This window comes from Rissa tridactyla, chromosome 15 (genome assembly GCF_028500815.1).
Source record: "Rissa tridactyla isolate bRisTri1 chromosome 15, bRisTri1.patW.cur.20221130, whole genome shotgun sequence".
NCBI classification, from domain to species: domain Eukaryota; kingdom Metazoa; phylum Chordata; class Aves; order Charadriiformes; family Laridae; genus Rissa; species Rissa tridactyla.
In genome coordinates this window covers 14,621,776-14,636,537 of record NC_071480.1, presented here as the reverse complement: position 1 = coordinate 14,636,537, position 14,762 = coordinate 14,621,776, and the positions used below count along the sequence as shown (strand labels likewise).

The 14,762-nt window shown below is 41.1% G+C and overlaps 2 protein-coding genes across 8 annotated transcripts in view; both read left to right on the top strand.

Annotated features, from left to right (window-relative positions):
- Positions 1 to 818: 818 nt before the first annotated feature.
- Positions 819 to 10,668, top strand: APOH (apolipoprotein H). The gene is made up of 8 exons (XM_054222014.1): positions 819 to 976; positions 2,141 to 2,317; positions 2,928 to 3,024; positions 4,410 to 4,486; positions 5,073 to 5,261; positions 5,864 to 6,043; positions 6,536 to 6,733; positions 7,584 to 10,668. Exons 1-8 carry the CDS (start codon positions 913 to 915, stop codon positions 7,652 to 7,654), a joined length of 1,053 nt encoding a protein of 350 aa, XP_054077989.1. The 5' UTR covers positions 819 to 912; the 3' UTR covers positions 7,655 to 10,668.
- A 1,462-nt stretch (positions 10,669 to 12,130) lies between these two features.
- CEP112 (centrosomal protein 112) overlaps positions 12,131 to 14,762 on the top strand; it is a 171,584-nt gene continuing 168,952 nt past the window's right edge. For 4 of the 7 annotated variants that reach the window (XM_054221301.1, XM_054221305.1, XM_054221304.1 and 1 more), the window contains exons 1-3: positions 12,132 to 12,292; positions 13,226 to 13,346; positions 14,317 to 14,507. In XM_054221301.1, the coding sequence (XP_054077276.1) occupies positions 13,247 to 13,346; positions 14,317 to 14,507 (291 nt within the window). In that variant the 5' untranslated portion in view covers positions 12,132 to 12,292; positions 13,226 to 13,246. Of the gene's footprint in view, positions 12,293 to 13,225; positions 13,347 to 14,316; positions 14,508 to 14,762 lie in introns of those variants that run through there. The other 3 variants (XM_054221303.1, XM_054221302.1, XM_054221308.1) reach the window with 3 other exon arrangements.

Sequence of the window (14,762 nt, the reverse complement as noted above, 5' to 3'; positions counted from 1 at the left end):
AGGAGGATACTTAGATTAGAAACATCAAACTGTGGAACAATGATCACACAAACGTTATTTTGGTTGCACTTCAGATGCTCCTGCAGTTAAAATCTGCTAAATTAGGAGAACTGCAGTGATCAGAACCTCAGCTGATATCTGTGGAGTTTTTACTTGATGACCCCAAATTACAGCACCGAAACAAGTTTTTATACCACCCAAAAATACGATTTAAGTTTGACCCCCTTGTCACAAACAAGCACAGTCTAGAATCATTATTTCACTCTTCCTGCAGTGCTGGTTGCTCTCTCCGCTGCTTTGAGTTATCTGTTAATTGAAAGATGCTTATTGGTGGCGTGAATCTGATCAAATAGGCCCCTGAAGCCTGAAGTTTCAGGCCAGATAATCATCTGGTGTAAACTGGAATGAAGTTGGTATCATCACCGGAGGTGTGTGACAATACCAATGTCACTCCAACACTCTTCATTTCGCCTTAGAAAGATTTTGCTATAACTCTCAGGAATCTTTGGTACTTAGAAGTGTACATGCTCGAGTGATAAACACAAGCTTCTTACAGTTCTATTATTTGATCCAATATCATATTCCAAACATCCTCATCCTCTAAAGATGCTGAGAAGACAAGACCGTTTTTTCAAAAACATCGGTCCCAAGAGGAGATGCTCTGCAGAGACAAGCGAAGTGGAGATGTTTTCAGCCCAGACTGCTATTTGAATTCCTGCATTATGTACGAATGCAACATGTGATGGCTGTTTCATCCTTTATCACAAGCAACACAAGGAACCTTTTCTCTTCTGTTTACTAGGATGGGAATAAAAACAAAGAGTTAATATGTAACCATCCTTTTGTGGATGCCTTTATTTTTAAGAGAAGAAGCGCTGGACTGAGGGTCATTGGGCTGGCGGACTGGCAGCAATGCACTCCCTGGCACTGGTTGCGTGCGTAGTTGCTCTGAGCCACTGCGCTCTTGCAGCGAAAGGTAAGCGCCTTCCACTTTCTAACAGCCAGTACTATCCTGAAGCGTGAATGAGGGAAGCTGGAGAAAGCAACAGGATTTTAAAGCCTTCAGACAATTCTGGTCAAGTGTTTTGAAGGGGAATTTTCTCTGAAAGCTATTTCCTCTCTTTCCCTTCCATTCCTTCCTCCATCGCTTCTTACAGTGAGATGAATTGCTGTATACAAAAGCATTAAATGGACGAAACCAGAAGAAATATTGACAGACGTTGTGGAAACCGGGCTGCCTGCATGCCAGGGGCATCGCGTGTGCCAGGACCTAACCTCGCTCCATCCCTCTGCCCAACTCCCTGCTCACCTGGCTCTCCCCTCCGCCCCAGGGCTGCCCGGCACAGCTCCTGCCTTGCTTTTCTCCTCCTTTCCCCACGCCAAGGGCTATGGGCACTGTGTCATGTTCTCTCTCCCTCTGTTGCTGTGCATTTCTACAGCACGAGCTTGGTGTTCCTCTGTTCTCTCCCCACGATCTCGGCAGGAGCCTCTCTCCATGTCCTTGGCAGGAAGGCAGTCTGCACCCTCCGTTCCTCCCTTGCTGCTCCCCTCCTGTTCTCACTCTCCGGGTGATGAGTTGTTCACGCTGTCAACATGTTAAAGCTGGTTTGGAATCAGAACTGTCTAATGTAACAGAGTGTTTGCCCCACTGAACAGAAAAATTGGGGAAACCAGAGAAAAATAAACTAACTTAGGAAAAAAAATCATCTTATTTCAGGCTGACCCCACCAAATTACTTTAGATTAAAAATGAAATGCATTAATTTGCTTCTAAGTCCCTCTCACCCTCTTTTGTCCAAGATAACTTACCATAATTGACTCACTTTATAGAATACCTTCATAAATCCATTTTGAAGCAAAAGGCAATTTTAGTAAAAAAAAAGTGACACAAAATCTAACAGGGGCCACTGATAGAGCTGCCGAGGGGAAGAGGGAGAACACATTTTTTTCTGGCTAATACCTACAGCAGCCATCAGCTGCCTCAGCAAGTTACGCAGCCATAGATCCCAGAAGGACTGTTTAGCTCGGTGCAGGAACACACTACGTTTGATGATAATACAGGAACCTGTGCTTCCACTTGAGAAATAAAAACAACTCCAACTTTCTGCCCAATTTCTTGTAAAGCGTCTCCTTTCCTCCAGTCTGTCCCAGGCCACCAGAAGTGCTTTTTGCCACAATTGATGTAAACAAAAGCGTGTACGATGTGGGTGAAGAAATTGAATATACCTGTAGGCCTGGGTTCGTCCCCAATTCTGGCCAAAGGAAGTACACCTGCCTCCCAACGGGCAAGTGGCCTCTCAATACCCTGCTGTGCCTACGTAAGTAAAACAAAAGAAATGCTATTCCGCGATTTTGCGCCATCTCACCGACCTGCCATATGCTGACCTGAAAAGGGTATTTCGTAGTCCTTGTGACTAATCTGATATATTTAAACCGATACACTTCTGTTTTCCAATTGTTCTTCCCTTACCTGTTGGAAGACAGATGGGTGCGGGGGAGAACAGGGGTAAGCAGCAGGGGAAGGATTTTCCCATACATGTCCCATACTTTTCCTTAAGCCTCTGCTCCCGGATGGTGATGGAACTGGACCCGGACAAGGTGAACCTTAATCTGACTCAGCCCAGCAGAGCTTATACTCTAATGACGTATGCTGTTTGATAACACCTACATTTATTGTATCCCTCTTTGTTCATTTTTATCATTTCATTGCACAGAAGTTATTTGCCTCAGACAATCAAGTATTAAAAATTACTTCATCACAAAAACTATTATATTTTGAGAGAAACATCAGAGCTAGACATATGAAATGTAGTACATGGAAGTGGAGAAATGTGAAAGACACCAGGATCCCTATAAGATCAACTAATTTCCATTATCCTAACTTCATGCCTCATGAAATAATATCCTTTTTTTATCTTTAATTAACAGCAAAGAGATGTCCCACTCCTGGACCCTTGCAGCATGGAAAAATTGATTTTACAGACTTCCACTATCAGAGTTCTATAAGTTTTTCATGTGAACCGGGGTAAGCGTTCCCTTCCTCGTGCTGTTAAATAAATAACCTGAACTACACCATTACATTCTACTGTCACCTGCTCCAGCACTGCAAGCCAGGGAACTTAGAAAACTGCACATAAAAACTAAAAAACAAAATTGCATATCTGGTGATCCTCGTCTGTTCAGGCTTGGCTATAACATCTTGGAGCTTTGCTACTCCAAAGCAATGTCTTACAGATACAAAACCATCAAAATAGCAGAGATTTTATGCAAAGATTTATTCTGGACTGCTTTTCCCTGCTTTTTAAATCCTCTTATTACATCATGAGGTGAAATCCTACAGCAGAGAGAAGATAATCTGCATCTAAGTTGTTGCGCTGTTAGGCTCTGCAGACTGAAAATTTTGTTTCTATGCATTTCCAAGCTCAGTAAATGAAAACATGAGGTTAATCCTAATTTGGTCTCCGGAGCAAATGCACTTTTACTCAAGGCTACTTGCCTGTTTTAGAAATGAGGATGCATTTAAAGAAAAATAGTTATAGTGAATGCAGAGAAATATTTGATATTAGCATACCTTTAATCTTATTTGGGTAGTTAATTAATAAACAGTGCTTACCTGTGAAGGTCATAGGTGAGACATAGCATAGAGTTCACTGAAGAGTGTCAACAGCCTCAGCTACCTCCTTCTGCGAAACAGGAGCAAGACAAGGAATAAATAAATTCAACTATGACACCAAATGTAGCAACTGGACTTGATTTAATTTTGCTAATTTTAATTTACTGGTTTTCATCTGTGCGATACTGGAATGATAGATACATGATGAACATTTCTTTAAAATGCAGAGTAAGTGCCAATAATATAAATACAGAGGGTGGGAGAGATGCTTTTAGAGTGCATATGGAAATAAAATTGGGCTACCTGGCATTAAAATAAAATCATGCGCCTCAGTCACTTTAGTACTTGAGAGTGCTGAGTCCTTTGCAGAAGTGATCCTAATTGCCGTAATTATCTAGGAACTCCTCCCAAGAAACCATAACATTTACGTTAGCAATCACCCATTGTGATTGCTAATGTACATACACACACATACGTAAGTGTGAGCAATGCTCACTACTTACATATATCCACAGTATAAATCAGTTGTAGAAATTTGTATTTAAGACAGAACATACAGATGAAATGACAAAACATCTTGTTGTATCAAGCCTTTTGTCTCGATACTTGCAACACTCGAATACTAACTAGTTTTTGTGTTTGAATCTAAACTTCTTTTGAGGTCAGTAAGTGCCAGAAATAAAGATTTCAGAACTGGGCTCTTAAGTCTGTTTGTGAGAAATCTTTCTTGCAAAGAACTTCTCGATTCTTCTCTGCGTTCATTAAGCTTTCTGATAACCAGGTCTTTTTGTTTTCAGTTACACCCTCATTGGGACAAGAACGAGCCAATGCATGGCAGATGGAAAGTGGAGTGGCACTTTTCCACAGTGTCAGCGTACGTGTTTAAATACTAAAGAACTACTCTATCCTTATTCTTATTACAGAAAGATTCCTTTACATTGCACAGAATTACATATACTCTTATTCAGAGGCCTCCTATACTGCCATGCAAAAAATGGTCAGGAAAAATCAAGAAGAACCCTGTATGTTTGGGTTTAGATGTGTGGATTCTACTTTTAGAGAAATAGAGTTTAAAGGTCTGTACAAAAGGCCAGGATCAGGGATGCTATTTACAGCTGAGGGTAAGATGCTTATCCACTCAAATTCATTCTCCCTGTGTATAAAAAGAGGATATGTTCATGCCTGTGCAACTGTTATACGCAGTTTCGCTATAACCTGTCCTGCATAAGCGCTTTACTGAAAAAGCAATATATTACATAATATTGTTTGAAAACATAGCACAAATAATGTATTACATACTCTAAGGCTCCTGAGACTTTTAATCTGAATTTTTTGTTTTGTTAGCTGCGCTTCTGTAAAGGGCGGTGTGGGTTAATGTGGTTATAAGCATGTTGCTCCTCTGATTCTAGTAATAATTTAATCTTTAAAATTTAATTTCTATGAATGCTGTGCTTTTCTAGCGGTGACTTGCGCACCTCCCTCGCTTCCGGAACTTGGAGTCCTTTCTTACCGTCATGTAAAACCTGGAAAGATTTTTAATTTCCTGGACACAATTACTTTTGAATGCGTACCTCCTCTCGCACTTATTGGGAATGAGACAGCTACCTGCATGGCCAACGGGAGCTGGAGCAGCATTCCAGAGTGCAAGGGTAAGACACTTACTTTTATTAACACCTAAAAATATTCCCTAGAATTGTATATATAAAACTATATGAACAATGTTAGTATTTTTTTTTTTTTTACAATTGTTAATACAACCATACAGTAGAATTATTCTGAAAGTTAGGCTCGTGAATGCAAGGTGATTGCTAACATGATTGCACGCAACATGGGACTGACGAAATATTTACTGCAGGTATAAAGGTTATATAAACAAAACCTGCTAAAGGCAGTTCACAGTGCGGAATCAGAGCCTGCCCTCCAGAGCACAGCCACCATTCGATTCCACTAATTGGTAGGATTAATCTAAGAAATAGACAACCTTACCCTTAAGAACTTTACTGGTTTCAGTGAAACTATGCCACATTTAAGTAGTCTTTTGGATGTAATGGGCGATTGCAATAGATGTGTATTTAAAACAAGTAATATTTATTTATTGTGATTTTTTAAACTATTTTTCCTCTGGCTATGTTTTCCTGTGCAAGAGACTGAAATGAACCACCATGAAAGTTTTATGTATTTTTCAAAGTATATAGTGTGTCTTTTAGAACCGCAACATTGATAAAGCTTTGTTTTTGCTTTTGTACCGCAGTTGTCACATGCCCCACGCCAACAGGAATAGAAAATGGATTCATAGAGTTTGCTGTCCGTAGAACATACCACTATAATGAAAGCGTCAGCTTCGGCTGCCAGTCCAGCTACGTGCTGGACGGGCCTAAGCATTCCCGATGTGAAAAGACTGGAAACTGGTCCACAAAGCCAACCTGTAAAGGTATACATGCGCTATCTGTTAGAAACCACATATCACATTGAATTTTCCTAAAAGACCACTGCTCTGATTGTTGATGAGCTATTACACCTTTGTGCAAGGCCTGTCCTTGGAAGAAAACCGAAATAGTAATTTCAAGGCCCTGATAATCTAAGACGACTCCCAATGCTGAATGTTGTATGACATGATGTTTCTAAATTGACTGCAATAATCAGCCATGGAGCTTTATTTCGCCTGAGTATTTCCTCTCTTCTTAATATAATTAGAAATTTTACTGAGGCTGGATTTTCACTGGAAACTTTTGACCCTATACTTAGGGTTCTGAATTTCTTCAGCATTGGAATACCAGCAAAAGCACTACGTATATCTGGGACAAATTATTTTTCATTCCAAAATGTCAGCTGTACAGATTTCTGATGGGCTCTAATCTGCCCACTTTTCAAAATAGAGTTCTAATTATCCTTATGTATTGCTTATAACTGGATTGTTTTACAGGCCCATGTAAAATACCAGTTAAGAAAGCTGTAGTATTATACAATGGTGAGAAGAAAAGAGTCCAGAATGACCTTAAGGAAGGCATTCAGCATGGTGAAACTATATCCTTCTTCTGCAAGAATAAAGAAAAATCCTGTGCCTATACCGTAGCTGTTCCATGTGTGGATGGCAACCTTACTCTTCCTGCCTGTTTCAAAGGTACAAGTTAGGCTAAACATAAAACAGCTTTTGTTGGTGGAATAACAAGTACTTTATGTGGGGGCAAGGTCATAATACATCTTTGAGCCCTATCTGACTGGCTAATTCATCTGCCTTATACTCAACTTCTTGGGTATTTAGGAAGACATGGCCTGAGAGAAGGCACAGCAAGGCTTCCCTTTTTGCACCAGAGCTTTGCTTTAGTCCCTGTTCTGTTCTTAGGAGGCGTTATTTAGAGGTGGCCTAGCTCAAACAAAACGCCATACGTAAAGCGTTCCGGGATTTCATGAATCCTTGGATCAACACCTTCTACAGGGGAAAAAAGCTTGAACATTCCTGCAGCCTTGAGAATCTGACGTGTTCACTCCCGTTCTGGTGCATTACTCCCATCTTACGCTGACCCGTAACACGTGGGTTCTGACTTAGAGAGCGTTAAAAAGCAGCTGCCAGCTGTAGTGAGGAATTGATGCTGGAGGAACTCCTTCCCAGGCACACAGGTTCTTCGGATAAATAGACTAGATACTGAAGCTTGTTAGCAAGAGGAAACGCTTTGCATTTGTTTTATCAATATTCCTTGCGTAGAATATTCCTTGTCAGTTTTATTGTTGTTTGCAAGTGAAGGAAAAAACACAGCCTATGCATGATGAAAACACCTTTCCTCACATTCAGTTTAGCTTCTGATGGATGTAGCTTAGCTTTCATTAAAAGAGAACTAAAATATTGCATTTCTTCTAGCAGTTTTACAAAGATGCAAAGATTCATTGCTCACCTGGCAGGGTCCATGAGACATATTGTTTTCAGATAGCCCATGTTTCAAGTATTTAACCTCAGATCTTCTTGTTTTCACCAGAACGTGGCTTTTTTTCAACTCTTGTGAAGAAGGACCCATCAGACATGAAACCATGCGAAGATGAAGCATGAATCGGAGAAGTAATACAGTACTAAATCTCTGCCTTATTGAAACAAAACATTACATGTAAGAGAGGAAAACTTAGATCCCATGAGTGTAAATTTCCAGGTGAACTCTGGACTCTCTGTGAACGCAGCCTCAGCTATTATCCCTACCACCATCCCTCCCAGCCTCTTCCACAAGCTGTGACACATTATTGCAGCCCTTAACTTCCATTCTCTTTTCTCTGCCTTCTTCAAAAGCCCTGCAATACTGCTTCTCTTTCCGTATTTCCAACATTTATGCAATTGCAAATTACTTTCTCAGTAGCAGTCCCTGTACAATAAAGTAATTTTCAGCCAATAGTGTGTTCTTATTTAACATTACCTAATCACCAATCAAATCCTTTAGCTCTTAACTGATTTATACAGAAAGGCCTTCATCATTAGTAATTAGCTGGGTTCTGATTCCATTACCGCTCCCCTGTGATAGGGAGTGGACCTTTAATTAGACAGAGGGTCATCAGCCTAGGATTTTCCAGAATTTACATAAGTAGAAAGTCTGAGATTTCCAAACAAGTTTAGAAGACAAGTATCTAAACACGGGTTAAATGTCAATACCATCAGATAAAGGGTTCTTTTACACTTTAAAAAAATAATTTCTGAAGTTAGTAAGACTATTTATGTTTTTGAGATTTTAACTTCACCTGAAACTGTTGTTTTAAACAACTGTTAATTTTTATCACTGTTTCAATATTACGCAATGTAACTGATTCCTTTGTTTTTAAAAAAAAGAGCATGGTACACCATTGAGCAATAGTTATGATTTCTGGTCATAAGCAGCTTTGAAGTAAACTGTACTCTTAATTTGATTTATGATACAAGTAGTTTCCTGGTATGATCCACTCTGGCAAGTTTTGTGCTTATGTCTGCATTTCCATTCAGAAAAAATAATGATAATTCCAACATACTAGAAATAGAGGAATATTTGTTGTACTTATAATAAATTGTGATGAGTCATATGTGGTTCCCTCTGAAGTATAAAAGCTTTTGCTGTGATTAAAAGCCGAAGCAAGCTACACAGTAAGCAAGCTACTGTAGAACTTTTTAAAAGGACCATTTAACAATAAGATCAAACTACTTGTAAGACCCTACAGCTACCATTAAAAAACTCTGAATACACTCTGTCCTTTTTTTTTGAAGGCTACACATGAATATTTTAATAGTATGACTGATATAATTTGTTCTTATACTTCCTATTTTTAAGGAGAGATCGAGGCAGCTATTATTGAGTATTTAATACTTCAGACCCATCAGTAATTGAATTCCCGAATTCCCTAATGTAGAGACAGACAGGCAAATTCAGGCTAGCAACTGCAGAGGGTATTTTGCTGGTACAATGCGCAGTGTGTTTCGGTTCCTAACATGTTTAACCGGGGTCCTTGAATGACGTTTGACTTATGGGCCAAGATATTCATGACTGCTTTTAACACACACATAGATCAGCTGGCAGGAACCTATGTGTTTGGAAATCCAGTCAAAACATTGTGTGGATCCACCTCTGGGGTCGGGATGTTCAAGATGGTAGCTGAGATACCAAACACAGTTTAATATTAACTTGTCTTTCACAGCAACACCCTGTGAAGTTGGCATAAGTGATGTTAGCATTCACTGCCACAGAAACGCTACTTTTCCCTGAAATGACTTGTATTTTGCACAATAACAGTTGCCCCAGGAACATTCAGATTTTCTAAGCAAATTTTCCCAGTTCTACTTACCCATGCAGCAGGATAACAACTGATCACGTCAGCTGGCCCCACTTCCTAGCTGGATCTGCAGTATTTGAATATTTTAAAGAATCACTCTTAGGAGCCAATGTTCATACACTGAATTTACTATCTATTCTCCTGAAGCAAGAAGAGGGAGAAAAAATCTGTGACCTGATAAGTCTTTGAAGTGGTGTGGCGTTTGTGAGTCACAACTTTTCAGACATGAAAGGTTTGCTTAGAAGGTCTGAAAAATGTATCACAAGCAGAGGCGTTCCAAAGGCTGGGACGAGTGAGTGAAAGCTGCCTTTTCTTTTTTTTTAAGATGTTTGAAATAATGCCTTAAGCTGTGCTCATGTTACTTGTAGCAACCTGCTGAGACAGTTACAGAGATAAGAGAACATGGTAAAATGAGATAAAAAAAAAGTACTGAATGTATTTTACTTAAATGAAGGTATTTTTACAATTCAAATGGGGAATTTATTCTGTATTGTGGTTGGGATAGCTATGTGTCCTACAATCGTGTGTCTACAGTGATTTCCTCCGGAGGATCAGCGCACACCAGTACTCATCACGTCCAGGCTGCAGCTTTGGCTGGAGACAAGACCTCGGTCATTTCTTGAATCTTTAGTTTTTCTTTCTTTTTGGACAGAAGTTATGCAATTGTCCAAATCAATGCAGGTAGGCTTCAACCTCTCTGGCCACCCTGCTCCGCGTTGGTAAGGAGACCCAGAAGCTGGATCTACTCCCTCAAGACATTTCTCCTGGAGCACTAGTTCCAATTTCATTGGTTCTGCTCTGTCTCATGTTCTTTTTCACCTATACCAGCAAGTTCAGTTTTTCAAAGTATTTTGTGATGAGCACAACAGAGATATATTCAAATCTGAAGGCAACGTGCAGATATGAATCCATGAGCAACAACATACAAAAAAGTTGGCTTAGAAATCCCAACCCTTTTCAGTTGTCAAAAAGCAGATTTGCAAAGCTGGATAAAAATGCAAACTTATCACCATGTCACCTGGCCAATACGCTGATGTGCTGCCCTTGAAAAACCTACCTGGAAAGAGTTATGCTGTTAAGTCTGTTCAGCCTTTCATATCCTACCAACTAACAAAACTGTTGTCTGTCTCCTGTGATTTGGACTGACTTTCATAATTATTACGAAATTCCCAGGACAAATCTGAATATCTTATGTGGTGATTCAGAGGTGAAAAGTTTGTGAAGTTCAGCTCTTTGTGCAAGTGAGCCACCCAGTAGCCTTACTGTGTTGCAACAATCTACCACTATTTTAAAACAGATTAAAAGTTGTCATATCTTCAAAGATATCTCAAATGAGAATTATTTTAAATTTGGAATTTAAAGATAATAAATATTAATTGTAATCTACTCATGAGGTTCTACCATGGATTAAATATACCATCACTGGTTTTTGCACTGCTTCTGTGCAAATGTTGATTTAAGGAGCTATGTGCACAATGAGTAGGCAATGAGTGTGGCTGTCACAGCTGTCACTGAATGAGCCCTAATGCAGAATCACTTCTGCTGAAGATCTGCTGAGAAATTAAAGAAAACAGCCAATTTTCTACCGTACATGTAAGAAATTCTTGTTTGATGTATATGTGCATGTGAATCAAGCTTAGAAGAACTGAAGAGTTTACTTATTTGAGATAAAAGCACTTTAGACGCTACACACACAGTAAGGCCGGTGACAGATTTTTGGGACAGAGTTGGGGTTGTTCAGCTTGGACAAGAGAAGGCTCCGGGGAGACCTTAGAGCCCTTTCCAGCATCTGAAGGGGCTACAGGAAAGCTGGGGATGGACTTTTTACAAGGGCATGTAGTGATAGGACGAGGGGTAATGGCTTCAAACTGAAAGAGGGCGGATTTAGACTAGATCTCAGGAAGACAATTTTCACTGTGAGGGCGGTGAGCCCCTGGCCCAGGTTGCCCAGAGAAGCTGTGGCTGCCCCATCCCTGGAGGGGTTCAAGGCCAGGTTGGCCGGGGCTTGGAGCAACCTGGGCTGGTGGGAGGTGTCCCTGCCCAGGGCAGGGGGTGCCACTGGGTGGCCTTTAAGGTCCCTTCCAACCCAAACCATTCTATGATTCTATATGGAAATAGACATTGCCAATATCCAACTAGCACCAATTAAAACAAAGGAACACACCCCAAACAACCCAGAGCTCTCTCCCGCTGCTCCTGCCCCGTCCCCTCTCCTCCAGGCTCTCCTGCGGCGCTTCCCAGACTAACAAGGGCCCCTCAGGGAATGTCGGGCATCTCCCACTCCTCCCTTGCTCTCCCTCAGGTGCTGCTGGGCCCTCTTGAGGTTCTTAATGTCCATGGATGACTGGGTGTATCGATAAATATTTATCTATGTACGCATATGTATTTTTGGGCAGAGGTGTTGGTTGTAGTGATGATTGCAGAGCTCAGTGCGGTGGGCCTGGCTGGGACAGCCCCTGCCGACCGTGCGCGAGGCGACGTTAATCGCTTCAGACGCTAATTAACGACCACAGGCAGTGACTGTGCTTCTGCGGTGTAACAGGACCACCTTCCACACAGTTTTAGTCTCTCAAGCCCAAGAGTCTCTTCCGTACCGCCTTGAGGGCACGAACAGCCCGCCCAAACCGAACCGCTCGCTCCCTCCCCTCAGGGCCCTCCTCAAGACCGGCCCCGAGGCGACCGGCCGCCCCAGGCAACCCGCCCCGGGGCCGGGCCTGGCTGTCGCCGGCCGCGTCGCCTGGTAACCCGCGGAAACGGAAACGCGCGGGGCCGGCGGGGGCCGCCGGGAGCGGGGTCGGTTTGAACCGTTCGGCCGGGCCGGCTCTGTGTGGGGCGGCCGTTCCCCCGCTGAGGGGGGTCGGGACCCGCCGGCCCGGCTCGGCCCCCCGCTCCCTCGGAGAGCGAGGTAACGGTGGCGGCGTGTCTCGGGGGCAGTGTGGGGAGAGGGGCCGGAGGAGGCTGGCCGGAGGGTGCCCGGCCGGGTGCAGGGCCTGGGGGCGGTTTGTGGCATCAAACTCCGCAAACTGGTCGTTCGCTGTGGTAAATCGCTACACATCAGCCCCGGGCAGACGCGGGGCTCGCAGGAAGCGGTTTGATAAAGGCCCTGAGGGAAGGGGGGTGGGAAACCGGTTGTTTTCGCCCCTCAGGGAAGGCGGCTGGAGCTCGGAGCGGGGCCGGGCCCCGCCGCTCGGGGGACGCGGGCCGGGGTGGGGGATAACGGGGTTTGTCCGCAGGGAAGGGCCCCCACGGCTTCAGCTGTGGTGTTCAGCTTCCGTTGGCAAAGAAACGTGCTAATTGTAAGCTCAAATGTACTAAAAAGATGCATACTTCCGCTGGGAAATCAGTGGCAGATGACCTTAAAGAGCGTTCTTCTCAATACTCTCTTTACAAAACAGTTCTCACATTTATTGGTTCTGCTACTTGTAACTCGTAGGCCATTTGCTAGTTTTCCTCCTTTTTCCTCTTTAAAAAAATAATACTAATTCTAAGGAATAGAAACTTATGAATGTGGCTATGACAAATTCATTTCGGTGTTTTATATGTGCGGCTATGACAAAAATGCCTTTATGTGTTTTATACAAATTGTGTGTAATTGAATATCTTTTTGTGTGGTTGACTATTCATTTTCAAATCTGCACAAACACGTTCTTGTAGATTACGTTGAATATCTGTGGTTTGCAAAGAAACACTCTTATTTTTGTGTTTATTTGAACATAGCAAAATATTTAGTTTATTTTCTGTATAGCTCCAAAGCATGTCTTTGCATGGCCTAAGATGAACAGAGACTAATGTATAGTGGTATTTGATCTTTTCTACTTCAATGTGAATAATTTTGCAGGTTACTTTGTGTTCTTTCAAAATGGATGGTGAAGAGGAAATATGGGAAAAACTAGATGCAGAATTTGATCACTGTGTTGTGGATATGAAGCCTTATGTTCTAAAACTACAGCATAGGTCAGGTAAATATGGTAAAACTTACATATTGAGAAATGCTAATGACAAAATTCTAGGTTACTGATAACAATTATGTGTACTTCTGTCACTTTCTTTAACCAGACCCATAATGTCTGATGTAACAAGGCACTGTTTTGAGGGGGGGTTTTACACAACTTCTAAAGTTGGACATTTGGGTACCTATTGCTGTTGTTTGAGCTTATCTGTCTTATCTTGGTGATGTAAATGTGCTTTTCCATAAATACATTAATGTTTCTATTTAAAAAAAGCTAATTCAGTAGAAATGAAAAGCTTCTAAATGGCATTTGTTTTGAGATTGTGCTTACAAAACTGCAAATGTTTTGTAGAGATAAGGTTTTTAAAATTCGGCTTAGGAACAAGCAGTAATATAAACAGCAATTAATAAATGATATTTTATAAAGATTAGAACAAACTGGTTATTATTAAGGGCATAAACCCTACAAATTAAGACCTTGCTTGTAAACATTTAATCAAATGAATAATTTCATCATCTGGTAGCAAAGCTTGTGTAAATAGAGATTTTTTTTTTTTTTAAATTAACGAAGATTTATTGTGTGTTTAAAATATTAACACTTATGCAATATGCATGTTGTAGTTAACGGCAGCTCTTGCAGTGAGTTCAGAACTTCTGGTGACTTCTGTGTTCTGTACTTAGAGATTGATTCCAAACATGCTATTTCTAGAAGTCATGTAAACTTCTGTTAAGCATGAATTTATAGAAAACATTTCCGGATGATGTAAATTTGAACTATTGTTAAATACTTACTTTTAATCAAAGTATTTAAGCATTTTTTTCCTTGGGTTTGGTCATTTGGGGTTTTTTGGTTGTTTTGCTTTAAACTTTTGGATAGAAAGGAAACATCTACAAAATCGGTGACCAGTGATGGCTTCTGTTTTTTCGGTGTTTGATTTGCTCTGAATATGTATGGTGATTACATATATCTATATTTTTAGAACGACAAAGATGTGCGCTGTGGATTAAAAAACTATGCGAACCCTCAGGAGCAGGCACAGGAATAGTGGGAAGGAAGAATCGGAACCTATATGCAAAACTTTTGCTCCACATGCTAAAGCGAGGTGTGCTGGAAGGTCCTTTTACACATAAACCAGAAGCAGGAATACTGAAAACTTTACCTTCATACATGGTGGGTGTAACTTCACGTGAATGTGAAAAACAATTCTGAATGAGTTGAGTGGAATTCCATGTGGTAAATACAGGCATTTATGTTGCATATCTTGTAATTGGTGTTGGAAAAATCTTTCAGTGTGCAAAACCTCTTGAGACCTGTTTCTTCTTCAAAATTTGTGATTAAGACGATTTACAAAAATAGGTGTTCTTAAGGAACAGAAGGATAACTTTTGTCTAATTCTTTGAAAATACATAATAAAGGACTCTTGAG

Excerpts from the sequence above, each read along its gene's own strand:
- APOH (XM_054222014.1), top strand. The coding sequence starts at position 913 with ATGCACTCCCTGGCACTGGTTGCGTGCGTAGTTGCTCTGAGCCACTGC. Across the intron at positions 2,318-2,927 it reads CAATACCCTGCTGTGCCTAC|CAAAGAGATGTCCCACTCCT; the intron begins GTAAGTAAAACA and ends TTTAATTAACAG. Across the intron at positions 3,025-4,409 it reads AGTTTTTCATGTGAACCGGG|TTACACCCTCATTGGGACAA; the intron begins GTAAGCGTTCCC and ends TTTTGTTTTCAG.